The 22,617-nt window shown below is 37.8% G+C and overlaps 1 protein-coding gene and 1 pseudogene across 8 annotated transcripts in view; one reads left to right on the top strand and one right to left on the bottom strand.

The window, feature by feature from the left end:
• CHD9 (chromodomain helicase DNA binding protein 9) overlaps positions 1–22,617 on the top strand; it is a 170,759-nt gene that overhangs the window by 119,367 nt on the left and 28,775 nt on the right. For all 7 annotated transcript variants that reach the window (XM_080643922.1, XM_080643918.1, XM_080643923.1 and 4 more), the window contains 10 exons: positions 2,480–2,656; positions 4,045–4,188; positions 4,310–4,565; positions 5,626–5,836; positions 9,254–9,449; positions 11,259–11,426; positions 12,105–12,284; positions 16,395–16,505; positions 17,639–17,835; positions 18,290–18,489. In XM_080643922.1, the coding sequence (XP_080500048.1) occupies positions 2,480–2,656; positions 4,045–4,188; positions 4,310–4,565; positions 5,626–5,836; positions 9,254–9,449; positions 11,259–11,426; positions 12,105–12,284; positions 16,395–16,505; positions 17,639–17,835; positions 18,290–18,489 (1,840 nt within the window). The remainder of the gene's footprint in view (positions 1–2,479; positions 2,657–4,044; positions 4,189–4,309; positions 4,566–5,625; positions 5,837–9,253; positions 9,450–11,258; positions 11,427–12,104; positions 12,285–16,394; positions 16,506–17,638; positions 17,836–18,289; positions 18,490–22,617) is intronic.
• LOC308235675 (cytochrome b-245 light chain-like) lies at positions 14,224–14,804 on the bottom strand (annotated as a pseudogene). Its single transcript has one exon. The product of its transcript is annotated as a cytochrome b-245 light chain-like (transcript).

The raw sequence follows: 22,617 nt of genomic DNA, 5'->3' as shown, positions 1-22,617 counted from the left end.
GTATTTACCATGTGCCAGGCATTATGTTAAACCATCCTATCGAATAAAAGGATACTATGCAAATTAACCGTCACTCCATACAAAGATGGCGGCGCCCATAGCCGCCGGGGTGGGACACTGGCAGCATCACCCTGGTGACGCAAGCCCAGCATCCCAGGGTGTGGGACGCCAGTGTCGTTGCAGGCCGGGCTTAGAGACCCCCCCTCACCCGCACCCCCATGCACGAATTTCGTGCACTGGGCCTCTAGTTTACATATAATATCTTAATCCTTGCATTGACAACCTTTAAATATGTAATAATATTATTCCCATTTACAAATGAGCAAAGTGAGGTATAAATAAGTTACTTAGTTTCCCCCCAAAGTCATAGAGCAAACTGGACCCAGTGAATTATACTTGAGAGCCCTTACTCTTAAGCAATGCATACATCATATTTCAGGTTTCTGAGCCCTATAAATACTATAGACTTATACTTCATACTTACTTTCCACTGGAGCTGTTGTTCAACTTAATGGCCAGTGAATGTAGTTAAATGAATTAATCTAAGTGAAGAGGAATTAAAATTCTGTCAGAATACATATTTCTTAAGCCTTCATTTCTCTCTAATTCCTAAGAGTTTATAGTTTTCAATCCCACTTAAACATTCTTTTCACTTGGATTCTATTCCTATAGCACCACCTGTTCCTTCAGAAGCCACCTTTACTAGTTTCTTCTCGTCTTCTCTGTCTCAACATGAGGCAACCCAGGGCTCCGTCTTCACATGCTTTTATGCCTATATTCCATCAGCTTTCATTCAGCCGCACAATTTAATGCCATCTATACAACTGGAAACTTCCAAAACTATGTCACTAATTCTAACCTCTTTTCTAAATTCCGGAGTCATATCCAAATGCCTATTCAGCTATATTCCGCTTGGATATCTACTAGATGTCTCAAGCATAACATATCCAAAATGCTGAAATTTCCTCATTATAGTAAATAGCAATACCAACTTTTATGTTCAAGCTAAGAACTTTTATTTAGAGTCAAACTTGAATCCTTTGTGTCATTGCACAACTGCCCTTTAGCATATCCTGTAGCTCTGTTTTCAAAACACATCTAAAATTGAGCACTTCTCATGACTTCCAATGAGTATCTCTTGCTTCAATTATACCACAGCCTCTTAACTGGTCTATATAATCCTTTCCTTGGGTTGTTTTACTCTTTTTACCATGGCAGCCAAAAGCGAGTCTTTTAAAATGTCAAATCATGAAATTTCTTGTCTCAAAATCCTCCAGTAGCTCTTTGCTCACGGGAAGAGCCAAAGCCCTTACTGCAGAATTCAAGTTCCTGTGTAGCCTTATTCCCTCCACACCGGATGTCAACCACTCCCGCTTTCTTGCTGCTGTTAGAATACTGCCAAAGGTCCTGCTGCATCAGGGCCTTCACACTTGCTACTTCCGACAAAAACGCTTTTTCCTCCAGACTTCTAGGTATCCACATGGCTTCCGCCCTCATCTTCAGGACTTTGCTCAAATGTCACTTCTCAGTAATGGCCTCTTAGGCACATTATTTTAGAAATTACAATGGTCACCTCTGACCCTCAGCCCTTATCATATTCTAACTTAGTATTTTTTTTTACTAAGTTATTGTTTATTGTTGTGTTGTGTTGTTTCTTTGTTCTTTAATGGCTATGTCCTATATTTGAAAACTAAAATGTTAAATTCCACAGGGACAATTTTTTTTATGTGTTTTGTTTACTGCCATATCTCTAGCAACTAGAACAGGGTCTGGCACATAGACACTCAATAAATATTTGCTGACGAAATGACTTGGTAATTTTGATATTAACTACCTTTTTGTCATCCTGTGTGTGGAATCATGGATGTAAATAATCCACATTAATACTGAAATTTCAGTGGCCAGGTTGTATACTGGTCTCTTCACACATGTCCTGAAATCATTATTATAACTCTTAAAAATTATAAAACATTTTATCGAGGAATGCTTATTTGGGTGTCATTATAAATTATGTAATTGTGTTGGCATAATTTTTAACATCATTCTTAAAAACACAGCAATCTATTAACAGTTTTTTAAAAATATATTTTTATTGATTTCAGAGAGGAAGAGAAAGTGAGAGATAAATAGAAACAGCAATGATGAAAGAAAATCATAGATAGGCTGCCTCCTGCATGCCCCCTACTGGGGATCGAGCCTGCAGTATGGGCATGTGACCTTGACCAAAATTGAACCTGGAACCCTTCAGTCCACAGGCCAACACTCTATCCACTAAGCCAAACCAGCTAGGGCTATTAACAGTTTTAATACTAAAACTCCTCACTTAAGAGAGTATCTATGAATATATGTATATAAAAATTTCAGTGGAAATTATTTTATACCATATGTCATTAGGTGTATTTTTATGCTACTTGGCAGGAATTAAAATTTATGGTCAAGATATTCTAGCAAATTACTGTATTTGATAATAAATTTCTAGGGGCGTATCATTCGAGGAGCTTACAGATTCCAAGCCATCATCACCACTTTTGAAATGATACTTGGAGGTTGTGCAGAGCTTAATGCAATTGAATGGCGATGTGTGATCATTGATGAAGCACATAGGTTAAAAAATAAAAATTGTAAACTTCTAGAAGGTCTGAAACTCATGAATCTGGTAAGTAGCATCTTTATTATGACTTAATTCAGTTTCTTGGCTACATAGCAAAAGGTCAGATAGAGTCTGAGAACTAATCCTATAAACTTAAGTCTTTTTACATTTTAGAGTACAGTAATATCTGATTTCTATCTGTTGATTTGTTGCTTTATATTAGTAAGAAAAAAAATCTGATCTGTTTACTAAGACTTAAAATTTTTTAGCTTTTTCGCTCAAAATGCTTTAGAAATTAACTTCTATAATTAAAAAAAGAAACCTCTGTAGAATGTACTATTGAAAAGAAAATACTATCATAGTTTCAAGCCGTAAATTTCTTTTAAAAGCCCTTTTACCAAAGTTATAATATTATACAGGGATAAAGTGCTTACATGATTCTACATGCTTAGTATATATAGGTTATAATTAATAAGTAGGATTTTTTAAAGTTTTCTTAGTGTGTATGCTTCTTCAAATCAAAGTGGTTTGCTTTAAAAATTTTTTAATTATGGGGGTCGGGGGCAATGATAAGATATGTACACATATAATACCTTAATAAAAATTTGAAAAAAAAAAAATAAAAAAAAAATAAATAAATAAAAATTTTTTAATTAGGATCACATCATTGGTACATAAGCACTTAAAGAAATAATATATATAGTACTGCACACAGTTAACAGATTGCTCCATTGTACTCCTCCCTCCATACCCACTCTCACTCCCATTCCTCACCCAGGATTCAACGCTGGATGTGTATCTTTCTAGGCTACTTACTAGTGCATATGCACCGATACATAAATGCATATGTACAGATGCATATACAAGTATTTAGCTAAGGAACTTAGGAAGTTGTCAAGTCAAATTTTAAATAATTTGTACTATTACCATTAAAACTTCCCTTTCATTACTATTGTGTTTAATTTATAAAGCATTTCCAATTTAGAATCATATTCCAAACAGCACTTTGCACTGTTGGAGTTCAGCCTTAATTACTTGAGAATCTGTTCTTTTGTTAAGTCAAATGATCAGCCAAATTTCAAAGAATGTGCACAGTTTTGTATACAAATTACTATAGCACGAATGATTCAGTACAAAAGAAACAAATACTCTCTGTTCTTAAAAAACCTGTTTCATTGAGAAAATCTAAAATGTGCTTTTTAAATGTTTAGAACTTTTCTTTTAAAGGCATGAATAAGTAAAAACAGCATGCAAAGCGAGATATTATGAGAATGACAGTTTTTAAAAAGTGATTGAGAAGTTAATAATGGATATTTGTGAGCAGAGATGTATTTGGATAATGTTAGTCAGAAAAATATTTGTTTTTCAGTCACTGAATATTTGATAACCTATATCAACTGTTATATAATTTTTATATTGTGGTAGTTGATGGGAATTATTCTTGCTTCATATAGGAACACAAGGTGCTTTTGACAGGCACACCTCTCCAAAACACAGTTGAAGAACTATTCAGTCTTCTTCACTTTCTAGAACCTTTAAGGTTTCCTTCTGAATCAACATTTATGCAAGAATTTGGGGATCTGAAAACAGAGGAACAGGTAAACATTTGGTCTTTGTGAATAAGTACATCAGATCTTTTATCATTGCAGTTATGTGTGTATATGTGTAATTGACTGTACACATATGTTACATATCTTGTCTTTTTTTTTTTTTTTTTAGGTGCAGAAACTTCAGGCTATACTGAAACCAATGATGTTGAGACGATTGAAGGAAGATGTGGAGAAGAAGTTGGCACCAAAAGAAGAAACCATCATTGAAGTGGAACTTACTAACATTCAAAAGAAATACTACCGGGCAATTTTGGAGAAGAACTTTTCATTTTTATCCAAAGGAGCAGGACAGACTAATGTACCTAACTTGGTCAATACCATGATGGAGCTCAGGAAGTGCTGTAACCATCCATATCTTATCAAAGGTAGCTAAAAAGGATGACACACAAGTCCTTGTTTCTTCCAAGAAATGCTCATGAATAAAAACACAGCATGCTGCAGCTGTACTGGCAGTTACAAGAAAAGACATTGATCCAGTAACTTCACTCTGGCCTCCTATGGGATTATGAGCGGTTCAGAATCAGGGTCCCATGTTACTACGTCAGGTTGTAATAGCAGGTCTTGTGTTCAGTCTCACATGGACTGGAATTTCTCCTTCAATTTAATCATTCTCAGGTACAAACACAGCAACACCCATCTTTGGCCTCCACATTTATATTTTTCTCTGGTATCTTTTCAGTCCAGGTAGTGTGTATAAATTTCTGTGCTCTCATGTTACTTTTCAAGGTCTTACATTCTATCTGTACAACATTTGGGTCTTTACACTTACAGTATTTCTGGGAATATACTTCCTATCTTTCTTTATCCAAGACAAGTGATTTCTTAGCCTACTAAGGAACTCACTTGCAATCCTCGTACTCAGTTGATGACTACACAGGCTGAGGGAAGGCAGAGAGCCTTTAATGCATATACAGATTCTCTGGAGAAAGTATTCATCAATGACTTATACTTTTCCTTGTTTCTTTATTTTGATGGCCATCAGAATCTCATAGATATAACCAGATTAAATATGATCACCTTTCAGTGGTGGATCACTGTTATATTGGTGTTTAACTTTTAGAAGTCTATTTAAAAAGATGTGATTTTCACCTAGGTCAGGACTACATTTTCATTCATTCTGTCCCTAGTAACATTATTAAGAATAATGAGCATAAATTTATATAAGACATTTTGCCAGGTGTCCGGGGAGATAAAACGATACTTAATAAGTTGTCCATATCCTCAATACAATTTCAGTCCTGTGTGGGTTGGGGATTTAGCCACAAACAAATAATTCTAATAAATGTACTGGTAATTCACCTCCCATCCAAGAAGTCTCAGTATGTTACAGAAACACAGAGGAGCACTGATTCTGATTTTGGAACAATGAAAGCAATTGGGTGTTACCTTCATTTGTGCACTGATGCTCTCATATTTCTTTGACAGGTGCTGAGGAGAAAATACTTGGAGAATTTAGAGATACATATAATCCAGCTGCTTCTGATTTTCATCTCCAAGCAATGATCCAGTCTGCTGGTAAATTGGTCCTTATTGATAAATTGCTTCCCAAAATGAAAGCAGGGGGTCATAAAGTGCTCATCTTCTCTCAGATGGTACGCTGCCTTGACATCCTGGAGGACTATCTTATACATAAAAGGTAAGGCATGAAATTCATCCTATGAATTATTCTATAAATTATGCTGAATATATGTCAGTAAGGTTTTTGTAATCCACCTTTACTCACATCTAGATAATATTTCTATGAGTACAGATTGCTTAGGGTTATGTGTCAGGTGTTTTCCTAACCTACTTATGTTGTAACAGTGGGCGGGGCTAAGGAGACTAAGAAAACCTTGCAAACTGACAGGTATTTGTCGACCTAAGAATGGGTTTATTAGTGTACATTTTATTTAATTTGTAAAATTTGCATTAATGGCATTTCAAACAGACTTACAACGATCTTCAAAATGGAAAAAAAAATTTTCAAGCTCCTTTTCCAATCTCTGTCATTGTTAGAATTAGCCTGAACTTGCTGCACTTTGACTCCTGTCATACAAGTCTAAACTTTGTTCATGCTTTAATCTTTGCTGATTTGTTTAATGTGGGGTTTTGTTTTGTGTTTTGTTGGGGGTTTTTTTGGTGCGTTATAGTCTTAAATATTGTCTAGGCACTACCTAATTATATAGGACTAGAGGCCCGGTTTACAAAATTCATTCACTTGGGGGGGGTCCCTCAGCCCGGCCTGCGCCCTCTTGCAGTCCAGGAGCCCTCGGGGGATGTCCAACTGACGGCTTAGGCCTGCTCTCTGCCTAAGCCATCAGTTGGACATCCTTAGCACTGCGGTGGTGGGAGCGCTCCCACCCCCACGGCTGCACTCGCCAGCTGTGCGACTGCCTTCTGTCTGAGCGGCACTCCCCTTGTGGGAGCGCAGTGACCACCAGGGGGCAGCTTCTGCATTGAGCGTCTGTCTCCTGGAGGTCAATGTGCATCATAGCGACTGGTTGGTCTGCTGTTTGCTCAATTTGCATATTAGCCTTTTATTATATAGAATATCAGTGCATTGGTGGTCTAGTCTGATATCAACATCTATATATATAAAAGCCTAAGTGAGCGAACGATCAGTCGACCAGTCGCTATGACGCACACTGACCACCAGGAGGCAGACGCTCAGCGCAGGTGCTGCCCCCTGGTGGTCAGTGCACTCCCATGGAGGATCGCCGCTCAGCCAGAAGCCAGTCTCACGGCTGTCAAGTGCCGCTGCAGCTGCAGACGCAGCGGGGCCAGGATATGCTGGAGCGGCACCCGGCTCGGGCTCCTCCTGGCCGCCTGCCACTTTGCGCACTGCTACATCCCTAGGGGGATGTCAGACTGCCAGGTTCAGCCTGATCCCCACAGGCAGGCCACTATGATGCTCATTGACCACCAGGGGGCAGATGCTTAACGCAGGAGTTGCCCCCGTGGTAAGTGCGCTCCCACAGCCAACCTCCCACGATCCCTACGCCCTGGCTGGCCAAGCGTCCCAAGGCTGCTCTCCCCGGCCGGCTGGCCCCGATGGCCCCAATCTGAACCTCCTGCCAGCCGCCCCAATCGAAGCCAACCTCCCGTGGCCCCTCCCACCAGCCGACCATCAGCCCTCAGCCCCTCCCCCCAGCTGGCCCTGCCCCTGATCGCCCCCCCCCCCACCCTAATCAGGGGCGGGTCAGCTGGCTAACAGCCCATGGGCAAGCCGGACCCCACCCGTGAACGAATTCGTGCATTGGGCCTCTAGTCCTATCTAATAAAGAGGGAATATGCTAATTGACCCTCACGCCATTGCAAAGATGGTGGCGCCCATAGCCAATAAGGAGGGAATATGCTAATTGACTGCCCTGCCCTCAAAGATGGTGGCGCCCACAGCCACAAGATGGTGGCACCCAGTCCCCTCAGCCCCGCTGGGGCGCACCTGCCTCCAGAGTCCCCCAGTCCCCTCAGCCCCCTAGCCACCCAAGGCTGGCCCGAGGTGTTGGGAAGCCTTGAATGGTGGCTGCCCAGCCATCCAGTGCCGGCCTGAGGTGCAGGCAAGCCTCGGATGGCAGCTGCCCAGGGCCACCCGAGGCTCAGGTAACCACGGCCAGCCGAGGCCTGCACTGCAGGCAGTGGCAGCAGCAGAGGTGTGATGGGTCATCGCCTCCCACCCCTGAGGGCTCACAGACTGTGAGAGGGAGCAGGCTGGGCTGAGGGACCCCCACTCCAGTGCATGAATGTTCATGCACCAGGCCTCTAGAATTAATATAAAAGGGAATCTGAAGATTGAGCTGTAGGTTTTAGATTTTAGATTTTGATTTGAATAGATAAGAGTCTATACTAGCTTTTATTGTCAGACTATTTAGTTCATTTTTAACTTTCATTTTTATATATCTAATGCCATTTTTAGTGTCAGTGTTCCACTTTTATATATATATTTATTGATTTCAGATAGGAAGGGAGAGAAAAAGAGAGATAGAAACATCAATGATGAGAGAATCATGAATCAGCTACCTCCTGCATGCCCCCTCGAGCCCACAACTTGGGTATATGCCCTGACCAGGTATAGAACTGTGTCGTCCTGGTTCATAAGTCAATGCTCAATCACTGAGCCACGCCGGCTGGGCAATGTGTTCCACTTTTTTAGTCTCACTAAAAAATGTGTATTATTCTCAATTTTATACCATATAAGTAGAAGAACTATTAAAGTGCAGTATTCCTTATACTTTCATGGTCTGACCCCAAATTTCTTTAATGTCAGAAGTAGTATTAGAAATTATACCGCCATTTTACAGGCACTAGAGACAACCTGCTGCTGAGACGCTAGTCAATAGTTTGTGCAAAGAAGTTTCTTAAACCAGGGGAGGGCAAGTGTGACATGTGTTTCTCCTCTTGTCTCTAAATTTTTATGTATTTTTATTGATGTCTACAGTTTTTGAGTTTTATGTTAAACTAGAGGCCTGATGCATGAAATTCGTGCAAGAGTAGGCCTTCCTTCCCCCGGCTGCCGGCACCGGCTTCCCTCAGGCACCCGGGACCCGGGCTTCGCTTGCAGCCCTTGCTTCATCTGGCAGGTCATCCAGAAGGACCTCTGGTCTAATTAGCATATTATGCTTTTGTTATTATAGATGAAGGATAAAGGAAGTTCAAAGTCAATAGCTTATAAATACTGCCTATGAGGAAACAGCATTCTAGGTTGCACTTGCTAGACTTATAGTTTAGAGACCAGAGAAATGTCTGTAGGCTTCTTCTATAAAGTTATATGAAAGTATTTGCTTCATGTACAAAAAAGTCATTTATTATAATGAGATCAGCAAAGTAGGCTTCATGGACTATTTTTCCATTCCAGCTTCTAAAAATGATATTGGTTATAATAGTATGTTACCTATAAATCAGGAGAGCAGATATTTTTCTATCTTTATGTTACTTTGTATTTCATTCTTAGTTTCAATACAGAGAAGTATAAAACTCCAACTAGGGTAGTAATTGCTTGTTAAGTTGCAGGAAAACAGACTTGACATGTGTCTTCATTATATCCCTCTATTTAAATTTATTGCCTTTCATTTGATAGATATTTATATGAGCGAATTGATGGCAGAGTCAGAGGGAATCTTCGACAAGCTGCTATAGATCGATTTAGTAAGCCTGACTCAGATCGATTTGTTTTCCTGCTATGTACCCGAGCTGGTGGGCTGGGCATCAACTTAACTGCTGCTGATACATGTATTATTTTTGACTCTGATTGGAATCCTCAAAATGACCTTCAGGTAAATAAATTCTTCTCCTAAGAGGATTAAATTTATTTTTAAAATTTTCTAGCTATTCATATACTTTTATCTAGACAAGCTAACATGTATATTTCCCTAATATCGATGCTAAATTAAAAAGATGATTATTTAATTAAATTTAATGACAATAAAATACCTTACTAACTTCTTAAAAGCTTTTCCTATTTGAATAAAGTATTTAATTGTGTAAAATATATAAATTGAGAGACACTTAAGATTTTAAAATAACTTATAACAAAATTTTCACAATTTTATTTTCTTAAAAATAAATACTTGCTTATCCTAATTTCAACTTCTCAATCATTAAGTAATGAAGTATGTTTTTATGAAATATAGAAAATTAAAGTATTTGTATAAGTTTAAGACTGCTTGGATTTTGTAGAAACAGGAATATCAATTAGTGATGATAGGGTCAAAGGTTGCAGAGATAACCTATTAGGAAAGATGATAAGATAAACTATAAGAAAAATTAATCTTTTATTGTCCTTGGTAGTCAATTGTGTTGTAATTAATATTACTTTTAAATATAAACATCAAATAAAAGTAAATTATTACAAAAATTTATACCTGGTTCAATAAAAAGTATGGGTTGAATCTCTCATTTGTGTGACTTTATATAATCTAGTTCCAAATATTGAAGGTTTATCCAAAATTAATAGATTAAATCAGGGATAAACTATAAGAAGTCAATTAGTAAATATTTTAGGTATTGTGGGCCACATAAAGTCTGTGTCCCACATTTTGTGTTTGTTTTAAACATCACTTTAAAAATGTAAAACTTATTCTTAGAAGCAGGCCAGTTTCTAGGTTAAACCCAAAACATAATAATTTGCTTTGGGAATGCATATTTATACTTAAAACTGACCACAGTTCATGTGATGTTCTCCAAGTTAATCTAAAATAAAGTAATCAAATCATATCTGAGAACTGGAAAAACTTTCAGATTCCTAAGTTCTCCCTCTCACTTGGTTTTTCCTACTTCCTTCCTTCTAATGTGGATCTATTATAGACTTATAAAAAATTTGACCTTTTATACTTTTCACTGGACCTGGAGTAAAGTTGTTCATTTGCAGTTTTGACTTCCTGTGGGCACAAAGTATATATGGATAGACTAAACAAAAGATGTCTACAAAGGGTATAGCATCAATGCTACTTAAAAATTGTAAAGCCACAATTTATATTTTAATTTTCTGAAGATAATACAAAGTTGAATAATAATTTGGGAGAAAGACCATTGTTACTATAGAAACTTTAGAGTCAAAATTTATCATGTAAATTTTAAGTATAGCAAGAATTCAAGGTAAAACTTTCAGTATGTCTACACATGAGGTAATTAGTTCTCTTTGTTTAAATAAAATATAGTTTTCCATAGTTACTTACCTTAGTTTCTTGTACCCCCTCAGTTATCCAGTTTAACTAAAATATGTTGAAAAGATTGTTGATCGATTTAAAGGTTGAGTTGCCAACAGCCAAAAAAAAATTCATAGAGTTGACGTTACTGTCTAAAATTATATGGATGACACACTCTTTAAACTAATTCCTCAATGATTTATATTCTCTGAAATACAAGATTAAATTTTATCTTGTAGCTGATTTCATATTTTAGTAAGTTCTACCTTCATTATTAGAAAATGGTTATAGCTAATTCAGTAGCAAAAGAGTCTAAAAATTCTTACATACTTTTATATTCCATCAAGATATTTTACTCTTTTTTAAATGTCTTTTATGTGCTGTCTTTTGCGCCATTTTGTAAAATAAATTGAATCTATGACTTTTCATTTTTTATAGGCCCAAGCTCGTTGTCACAGAATTGGTCAGAATAAAGCAGTTAAAGTCTACCGATTAGTAACTCGTAACTCATACGAGAGGGAGATGTTTGACCGAGCCAGTCTGAAACTGGGTCTAGACAAGGCTGTGTTACAGAGCATGAGTGGAAGAGAAAGTAATGTTGGTGGTGTATGTATATTTTCTTTCTCACTTGGAGTTTTCATTTGCATTTACTTTTAACCTCAAGTAGGGTATTATTTAATTTTGATCCATACTGAACACTAAATAGCTTGTTCTGTGTACGGAGGCATTTCAGAAGGTTGTAACATTTAGTTAATACTTTTTATCTTGTTCTTTTTGTATAGCTCCAGGGCTTGTGAATTCTAATAATTTGTTTTCAAGGTGGAAATGTTTTGTTCTGACTTTAGAACGATTGTATCATGGCATAGCAAAATAGAATTTGTGAGTTTTTCTGCATTTTTTCTATGCACAGTTTTTCAGAATTGTTTTTAGTGTTAAACAATTGGCATTGACTTTGTCTTGTAGTACATAATGTTTTTTGTCATTACCTTCATCAAGATTGTTTTCTTATATCTGTGGTTGTAACAACTATAGAATCCTGGAACTAAAAAAAATACCTTGATAGCTTACTTGCCCTCACATGCTTTGTTTTAACTTCAGATATTTTAGGCAAATGGCAAGTCACATTTTAAAGATAGTAAAGAAGAGTCAACAAGTTTAATGTATTCTTTCAGAGAATTATCTTTTATGTACATATTTAAATATGCCCTCTGTGTTTGACATTCTTTAGGGATACTTTCTCACTGGAACTTTAAAATTTTTTTACCAAAGTTATTTTCTCTTTAGATTCAACAGCTTTCCAAAAAGGAAATAGAAGATCTGCTTCGAAGAGGGGCTTATGGTGCAATTATGGAAGAAGAAGATGAAGGTTCTAAATTCTGTGAAGAGGACATTGATCAGATTTTACTGCGACGTACAAAAACTATTACAATTGAGTCAGAAGGACGTGGGTCAACATTTGCTAAGGTAACAGGGATTTCTGTTTTATATATATGCCAGTAACATTCACTACTAAAAAAATTTAAGTGTCTCTATTGATTATATGCAGAGCATCTACCTAATGTTTAAGTAAACTGAATTAGCTCAAAAGAAGTAGGTAACACTTTTTTTTTTCTTTTTCTGATTTTTTTTCTTTCTTTTTTTCTAAATATATATTTTTTTATTGATTTCTGAGAGGAAGGGAGAGGGAGAGAGAGATAGAAACATCAATGATGAGAGGGAATCATTGATTGACTGCTTCCTGCACGCCCCCTACTGGGGATCGAGCCCACAACCCCAGGCATGTGTCCTTAACCCGTGACCCTTCAGTCCGTAGGCCAACACTCTATCCCACGGGTGGACAAACATTTTGACTCGAGGGCCGCAATGGGTTCTTAAACTGGACCGGAGGGCTGGAACAAAAGCATGGATGGAGTGTTTGTGTGAACTAATATAAATTCAAAGTAAAGGAGCGGAGGGGAGAGCAAGAGAACCGGATAGAACAGCCGGATCCGGTTCACGGGCCGTAGTTTGCCCACGGCTGCTCTATCCACTGAGCCAAACGGGCCTTTTCTGATTTTTTTATATCACATTTCATACATATTCGTTTGATCCTAGTGAGATGGAATAAGTGTAATAACTAAAAATATATTTAATACTAATCAGAGTAGAACATTTGAAATTTTAGAAGTAAAAGAACATATGCCAAAGTGAGAGAAAAATATACATAATACTATATAGGAGGTTAAGTCATCTTACTTTAACTGGTGATACAGTAGTTCCCACTTATCCATGCCTTCACTCTCCAGTATCAGTCAACTGTGGTCTAAAAATATTAAAGTTCAGAAATAAACAATTCAGAACATACTTTGAGAAAGAAATCATGTAACTTTTATTACAGTATATTGTTATAGTTTATTATTGTTTTGTTAATCTCTTAATGTGTCTAATTTGTAAGTGAAACTTTATCATGGGTACGTATAGAAGAAAACATAGTATGTGTAGGTTTCAGTAGCATCCACAGTTTCAGGCATTCACTGGGCGTCTTAGAACATATCTCCGTGGATAAGGCAGGGCTTCTATAATTTAAAATATTTAAAAGAGAGAAAGGACTTCTAATTTTGTTTTAAATATTTAAGTACAATTTGGGGAGGGTAAAATAAAATCTGTGTCTTGAAAGGAATTGCTAGTAATTATCAATCTACCCTATTTTGGGAAAATAATTTAAAACTTTACTAACGGCCTTTGTATTCCCTTTTTTTTTTTTTCCCCCTGTCAACAAAAACTTGGTAAATTTATTACTTGTATTCATCTGAAGAGGTTTTATTGTGGTATTAACTCCCACCTGCACTGATTCATACAGGTTTTTCCTTTCCACCCACATTTTCTTTCTTTTCTATCCCCTTCTCGGCTTTCAACCATGAAATCTTCTTTATCTTTGTGGATCTTTGGTTTTGTCAGGTAGTTCAGGAGTTACATCAAGTAATGATATTCTTTAAATGAAAAATTTTCTCTTGCATTCATGAAGCAAACTAATGAAATCTTATATTGTGGACTTTACTCATTTGCCAAAAATACCAAAAAGGAAAGGATTCCAGTTGCTAAAAAAAATAATAATAATAAAGGAGGAAACGATTAATCCTATGGAAAAAGGGAGAACAGGGAATCAGGAAAGCCTTTGCAGAGAAAATAACATTGGAGCTAATTCTTTTTTTTTTTTTTTAATTCCAAAAACTATATTTCATGGAATAAAAGATGCTTGTAATTTCAAGTACCATTGAGAAAAGATGGGCTTCTGGGAATGACACCAAGAGAGGGCCTGTGGTTCCCAGGGCAGGCAAGGGGGTTCCTTTGGGGTCTGGGTGGGTCCCCCCACCGAAAAGCGACACGAGACAGCAGCCACTCAGGGAGTAGTTCAAGGCACTAGTCACACACCCTCACCGGTCACTGGGACAGGGTTTTCCTGGGGGCCCCTGGAGACTCCTGCTGCCGCCGCCTCGTCTTCCTCCTCGCTGGGCTTCTTGCAGGCCTCAGCTGGGGGCCGGGGTGGGGGGTTGCTGGGTGGCTGCTTGGTGGTATCCCCCACCTGCGGCCGCTCCTTGGGCTTGGACTCGATGGGAGTCCACTGCTCACCACGGGTGGCCACCAGCAGGTAGATGCCACTCGCTATGGCCAAGCAGGCTGTCCCCAGGATGGTGGCAAGCAGGAAGCCGGCTGATACCGACAGCCCAAGGTGCAGGAAGGCCCGGACGTAGGAAATCCTGGAGAGGGGCCCGAACAACTTCACCACTTTTGTCATATACTTCTGTCCGCATCTCTCCATGGTGGAGCCCTTTCTCCTCTTCCTCTGGGGATACTCCAGACGAACACTCCTGCTACAATGGAGTAGGCGCCAAAGCACCACAGTGTGAACTGGCCAGCAGTGGCCACGATGCCGCCTGTGATGAGAATCAGGCCAGATACCAGCGCCTGCTCATTGGCCCACATGGCCCACTCAATCTGCCCCATTTTGGTGGCTGACACAGCTGGCTCCATGGGGACACTGATCCCCGTGACTGGAGCTAATTCTTAAAAGAAGTTTAGATTTCGTTGTGTTTCAAAAGGAGAGAAGGTCACCTAAATGAATCATATGTTGCTAAAACTAGAAGGAAGACTTGAAGGAATATGGTATAGCATCCATGGATGCACAGGATGAATTGAAGTCAACATGAGAGGGTTAGAGAGGTTGGACTCAACTTGTGAGGGATTCACAAAAATTCCATTTGAGGAATTTGCACTTGATCATGAGGCTGTTAAAAAGCTTTTAAGTCCTGGCTGGTTTGGCTCAGTGGCTAGAGCGTTGGCCTGCAGACTGAAGATTTCTGGATTCAGTTCCGATCTAGGGCACATACCTTGGTTACAGGCTCAATCCCTGAGGCATGTGCGGAGACAGCCAATCAATGTGTCTAAGGATGAAGTTTCTGTCTCCCCCTCCCACTCTCTCTAAAATGGAAAAGTATCTTCTGGTGGGGTTCAACAACAACAACAAAACTTTTAAATCCCTTCAAGCAGAAACTGGACACAATGCAGTCTAATTGAGCAGTTTAGCCCTAATATCAGAGTAGCAAACAAGTGTGAAAAGAGAAAGACTACAGGCAGGGAGATCAGATAAGAGGCTTATGTAGGAAATGATGATGGGTGAATTAGGGTAGTGGGGAACCACCTGAATCAACAAGAGTTGATGACCAGATAAAAACATAGGGAAGGAACCCTAGCCAGTATAACTCGGTGGATTGAGCGTTGACCTGCGATCTGAAGGATCCCGGGTCCGATTTGGTCAAGGGTACACACCTCGGTTGCAGCTCCCAGCCCTGGTCAGAGAGGCATGTGGGAGGCAACTAATCGATGTGTCTCTCTCATCGGAGTTTCTTTCTCTCCCTCTCCCTTCCACTCTCTCTAAAAATCAATGGAAAAATTATCCTAGGGTGAGGATTAAAAAAAAACATAGGGAAGGAATAGACAAAATTACTTAAATTCTGGCTGAAATAGCTAGGAGGGTCCTTGTGCCAAGTAATAAGTAGAGAATGGCAGAGAAGAAAATTCATTTGGAGAAAATAAATAATTGGAGCCGTGGTATTTGTAGCATTTTCAGGGCATCTAAGTGGAGATGTCCAGGAGAGTTGCCTAGGATACAGATGTGGATTTGGTAGTTAACAGAAAATAAATCAGAGTCAAGTATTATTGGGGAAACAAAAGATTACTGCCGAAGTATGAAGCTAAGAGCTAAAACTAGTCATGATTGGGTAGATATACCCTGGCTGTAGCCTTTTCCCTAAGAAATCTTATTTACTTTGTATTTCTTGGCGCTATCCAAGTTGCCAGAACACTGTGTACAGGTATTTTTCCCTCGTGCTGGAAATTGCTTGAAATCTGGTTAATTTAAACAACATGTGTTAGTCATGGAAATTACCTTTGTTGCCTTAAGCAGATTCCGTGCTATGTTTCAGACCATTGCATTTGAAACATTGTAAATGTGAGGAGGTAACGTTTTAAATGTGCTTTGATAGATTTTTCCTCTAGCTTCAAAACATTTTGAAAAACTGCCATTCTGTATTTCAGGCGAGTTTTGTGGCATCTGGAAATCGGACAGATATTTCCTTAGATGATCCCAACTTCTGGCAAAAATGGGCTAAAAAGGCAGAAATAGATATAGATAACATCAGTGGTAGAGTAAGTATTTCTTCTTAAAAATATTGTCTCTTGGGATGATTTGGTAATATTGTTATATTTTAAGGTATTGAACTATGTACTTACCAAAATAAATTTATCTGCATCAATAAATTGATGTAGGGTAGTAGAAGGATGACATTTTGAGTCAGACACTGCTTCGGTTTCATACTTTTGATATTCGTGGTAGGTTGTAATGCAAGGAAAGTTTATCTTAGGGTATTATTTATAGATTTTAAAATTATAATGTGTTTTTTTTTAAATTTTCTGTCTTTAAGTCATATGTTCTTTTTGTGTATCTTTGTTGACTTGGTGTCAGCTCCCAGTCATGGTGACCCATTCAGTTGTACCCTTCTTGTGTCAGGAGATAGTCCATGCTGAGTAGCACTTGTTCGTTTCCACATTAGTCTGACCCTCAAGACTACAGGTTTTTAATGAGCAAAGGACTGCATGTATATATCTATGTCCACAGCCCGTAACAGAGTGCTGAACTTAGATAAAGTTCTTAGTGAAAGTATAAAGCATGTAACTTAGATTGTTTTTGAATTAATTAAACTAAACTGAACATAGTGAATTTACACACTTCTTGCCTTTTTGTGTGTTAGAGTAAATTTTGGAAAGCACTGAAACCTGTTTGTAGGGCTATAGATATTTACATCCTTTGATCAATATTTCTATTCTTAATTATTTCCCTTATTTTGAATTTATTTTTAGGATAAACATAGGTCACAAAGATTTATTTTAGCATTATTTATGTTAAAATTTTAAAACAATCTACATTGAATTGTGAATTAGGTGAAGAAAATCATGATTTAGAAATTTAGCTTAAAATTATTTTTTATGGTTATTGCAGATGCAAATACAGTAACCTTCATATTATTTACAAAGCCAAATACCAAATTTTTTAATTATATTACTGTCCTATCATAAAATTATAAATATATGGTAATAAGGATTTTAAAGGAGTATAAAGGTTTTTAAGTTGATTTGGTATGTTGGTGAAATTATTAGTAATTTCTTTTTCTCACTTTCTATAATTATCTTATTTTTTATACAATTAAAAGGTGATAATGTAAGACAGTGTTATAAGCCAAATAGAAAAAGGACCTTCAAGTAATAGCTGTTAAATCTTACAGAACAGCTTGGTTATTGACACTCCAAGAATTAGGAAGCAAACAAGACCATTTAGTGCCACAAAAGATGAATTGGCTGAATTATCTGAAGCCGAAAGTGAAGGAGAAGAAAAGCCCAAACTCCGGAGGCCCTGTGACCGTTCCAATGGGTATGGAAGAACTGAATGCTTCAGAGTAGAGAAAAATCTGCTGGTTTATGGGTAAATACTGTTTTTAACATTTACTGTTAGTAGTCTGCTCTGTAAAGTTACAGAAAACCAACACTATATTCTAATATGTTTTTTTACCTTTTAAAATCAATAGAATATATTTTAAAAGTACCCTGAATTTATATGTTTAGCATATTTTTAATAACAGAATGATGGGACCTTCTTATGTTTTAAATTATAAATGTATCACTAAAGTCAAATCCCTTGTTCTCAGATTTGCATATTTAGTAATACAAAGTGAATAATGTTATCCATTAAGGAATAAAATATACTAGAAATTACTATACCATGGTTCTGCCTTTTACTCATGGAGGAAACACTTCATTAGGTAAATCCTATTAGTGACAAAATGTGTTTTTTGCAGTTTTCATGCCGTTTATCCATGAGCTATGTTTTTCTTTAAAATTTGACTAAGGAATAATGTAAATGTACATTTTTTTACCAGATGGGGCCGATGGAGAGAGATTCTATCTCATGGTCGTTTTAAAAGACAGCTCAACGAGCATGATGTAGAAATAATTTGCCGAGCCCTCTTAGCATATTGCCTTGTTCACTACCGAGGAGATGAGAAAATTAAAGGCTTCATATGGGACCTCATTACTCCAACCGAAGATGGACAAACTCGAGAGCTTCAGAATCATCTAGGCAAGAACATTCTTTCATTTTCTTTTTAAATTTATTTTTACTTATGTAGTTAGTACTTACTTAACATAGTACCCTAAAATATTGTGGCATTACAATGTTAAAGAACCTTTAACCTTCACCCTCAATTCAAGTTTCAACTTAGAAAACCAATGTTAAACGTTTTTTTTGGTTTTACATATTGTTGTCAAACCTGTATATAGGTTTGCAAACTGTTGACCCCTTAGTATGTCTATGAGTCTTCTCCATTTGTATTCATGTGGAACAATTTTTTTTTTTAATCTCACCTGAAGATATTTTTCCATTGATTTTTAGAGAGAGTGGAGGGGAGGGAGGGAGAGAGAAAGACATCAATTGGTTGCCTCCTGCACAGGTGCTGACTGGGGCTGGGAATCAAACCTAAGACCCTTCAGTGCTTGGGCCAGTGCTCTAACCACTAAGAACACTGACCTGGCAGAACTATCTTATTTTTAAACCTCCTCCTTAGTAGTCTAAAGTGTGGGGATTCCGTAATTTATTTTGTATCCCGTTTAATGTTCAACGTTTACAACATTTTCAATTTTAGACAACTGCAAAACAAGTTTTAGTGTAGGTCTTGTACATTCCTCCTTTTGCACATGAATAAATCTTTCACTAAAGTAAATGTTGAAAATAGAATTGTTCGGGTATATATAAATAATTTTAGTACCTAAAATGTGGTGTATGGTTAACAGCATCAATACCTCCTGTGAGCTGCTTAGAAATGCAGACTCTCAGGCCTCAGTCTTATTGAATCATAATCTGCATTTTAACAAGTTCCTCAGCAGTTTCTATGTAATTAAAGTTTGGGAAACATAGATACACATTTTAAATTTTCATAAATACTTTCATTTGCTGTCAAATGCGGCTTTACCGATATAAGTCCAATATGAGGTACACACAAGTATCTTTTTCTCTAGAGCATTGCTAACAGAACATTTATTTCTGTATAAAATAATTATTTTATACCGTAAAATAATTGAATTTTCTATCAAGATTACTGTGCCCTTAAGTTTGAGTTAAATTTTGTTTTATTTAATCAACAAATACCTGTTAAAATGTCCAGTATTTACTTCTCGTCCTCTATACTGGGAAGATAAGAAACAAGATAGGCAAGATCCCTGAGCTCATGAACCGTACATTCTGGCCAGATAGATAGAATAAGAAAGTAGGTCAGGTAACTAAATAATTACAGATTGTGACAAGTACTGTGAAGTAAATAAACTAAGTGCCAAGTTGGAGAACAATGGAAAGCAACTATTTTAGAATAGGCTGGTCTTTGGAGGCCTATCTTAATAAGAGTCAATGAAATTATTAATGTGAAGAACTAACTTCCAGTAATGACAAAAGAGTCTCACAAATATAATTTCACCCTTCTTTGAAACCCCACTTATATGTCAATAAAGAGAAAAAAAATTTAAGGCATTAACCTAGACTTGACAATGGTGCAAAAGTGATATGCATTCAGTAGAAACCATACTTGGAATTTTGAAGTTAGATCTTTTTCCAGGCCAGTGATATGCATCACAATACTGTTTCGTAATGCTGGACAGTGGCAGGACCCACAGCTCCCAGCCAGCTACATGATCACGAGGGTTAACAACCGATACTCTATAGTGTATTCGTTGTGTTAAGATGATTTTGCCCAACTGGAAGCTAATGTAAGTGTTCTGACCTATGGTAGGCCAGGCTGAGCTGTGATGTTCAGTGGCTTAGGTGTATTACATGCATTTTTGTTTTGTTTTAAAATATATTTTTATTGATTTCAGAGAGGAAGGAAGAGGGAGAGACAGATAGAAACTTCAGTGAGGAGAGAGAATCATCTCTGGTATGCCCCACACTGGGGATCGAGCCCGCAACCCAGGCATGTGCCCTGATCAGGAATCGAACCTTGACCTCCAGGTTCATAGATCAATGCTCAACCACTGAACCATACCAGCTGGGCTATTACATGCATTTTTTACTTGACATTTTCAACTTAAAAAGGATGAAGGACATAACCCCATAGTAAGTTCAGGAGCATATTAGTACTGAGATAGAAAAGCCCTGCTGTGACCTGAAAGAAATTTAAGAGTCCTCAGCCAGTTGTACTGTGTGGTTCATATTGGAATGCTGATTAAAACAAATACCCCAGCAGAAGTTTTTAAATTATTTTTGTTAGATAATTCCAAATTTGAATACTAAACGTTAAGGAAATATTATTGCATTTCTTAGGGCTGATAATAGTTGTAGTTGTTTTTTCTATAGAAAGCCTTCTCTTTTATATCTATGACTAAAGGAAACAGCTATCTACTAATAAAAGGGTAATATGCTAATTAAACTGGAAGTCCTTCTGGACAAAGCCACAGTGGCAGGGGCCAAGGCAGAGGTGGTGAGAGGCGATCAGGCTGGCAGGGGAGCGCAATTAGGGGTGATCAGACTGGCAGAGGAGGGCAATTAGGGCTATCAGGCCAGCAGGGGAGGGCAGTTAGGGGCAATCAGGCTGTCAGGGGAGGGCAGTTACAGGTGATCAGGACGGCAGGGGAGGGCAGTTAGGGGGCAATCAGGCTGGCAGGCAGAGACAGGGGCGATCAGGCCAGCAGGGGAGCAGTTAGGGACATCAGGCCGGCAAGCAGAGGTGGTTAGGGGTGATCAAGCAGGCAGGCGAGCGGTTAGGAGCCAGTGGTCCCTGATTGGGAGAGGGATGTCCAACTGCCTGTTTAGCGGGATCGGGCCTAAACTAGCAGTCAGACATCCCCTGAGGGGTCCTGGGTTGGAGAGGGTGCAGGCCAGGCTGAGGGACACCCCCCCTCCACGAATTTCGGGCCTCTAGTTTTGTTAATAAAATGTATTAGATTTACTTTAGGATAACTTGGGAAGTTAATGGAGTGAACAGGGTATGGTTGAAACAATATGAGACGTGAGTTGATAATTTTTTGAAGTTGGATGATGGGACATATGATCCATCATATTATTTCAATTATTTGTGTATATATTTAATTTCATAATTAAAAATAAATAGACATAAACACTTAAAAGTGGAGAGAATGGGAGCAGAAATAGCAACACAATTTTGGAACCTAGAAGCAAATAGACTAGTGGTAACTAACTTAATCAACCAGAGAGACTGAATCTTAGGTCAGCAGTATGTGTTGCACAAATAATCCAAAAGGTTCAGGAGTTTGTGACAACAGGAACCTCTGAAAGTGGGTGTTAAAGACAAGGGTTTTGGTTACAGTTGCTTAAAAGGGGATCAGATCCCTAAATGCCCTCTTCAAGTTCAGATAGCCAGGATGAAGACGGATTGAAAGTTTATTTTCTGGGAAGGATAAAATAGAGTTTGTCTGGGTTGCGTTGATAGTTGAGGTATGGAAATACTAAGTGGAATTAAATGAAAATCTCTGTGTATTGGACAATACCATACTCGAGGAAGAAAACTAAGAATTTTTTTTTTTTATATGAATCTGACCAGGCCAAAACCTAAAGATAATGACAGGATAAAACCAGTGAGATTACCCTTCAGTGAATCCAAAGCAGTAAGCTCCGCCCATTCAGGTTACCAATTAACTTTTTGGTCTGTCATTCTTAAATATGGGCAAACAACCAGGATTAGGAAAGTCTCCAATATGAGAGACGGAGTGTTAAAAACTCATAAATTGAACTTGAGGTCAAGGACTATAAAAGGAGAGCACAATTTTTTTTAAAAAAAACCATCATTAATATCTTCAAAGATATTCCAAATATATTTTGATTTTGTAAGATGAGTAAGGTGTGATAGAAACATTCAAAGCACAAGCAGACCTTTTTAAAATTATAAGTATCATAAATGAAACAGTAAATAGGATTAAATGATGAATGTGAGATAATTTTGTTAGGGAAAAGTTTAAAAATATAGAACATCTACTGGTTTTATTAGGAAAATTTAAGTATGTGTCTTTAAATATGCACTGTTTAGTTTCCAAACCAACAAAGGTAAAGAGGACTGGAGTGCAAAGCAATGTTAACATAGAGCAAAAGACAATTTGAGGTGGAAGGCATTGATTGGTATTTTAAAAAGGACATTACATAATAGAAAAGACCAATCCATAAAAGAAGTATGAACTTGTATGCACCGAACAAAATAGTCTCAAAATA

Source organism: Plecotus auritus (genome assembly GCF_963455305.1).
Source record: "Plecotus auritus genome assembly, chromosome: 10".
Classification (NCBI taxonomy): domain Eukaryota; kingdom Metazoa; phylum Chordata; class Mammalia; order Chiroptera; family Vespertilionidae; genus Plecotus; species Plecotus auritus.
Note: the sequence above shows the minus strand (reverse complement) of the source record. Positions and strands in the feature narration are given on the sequence as shown.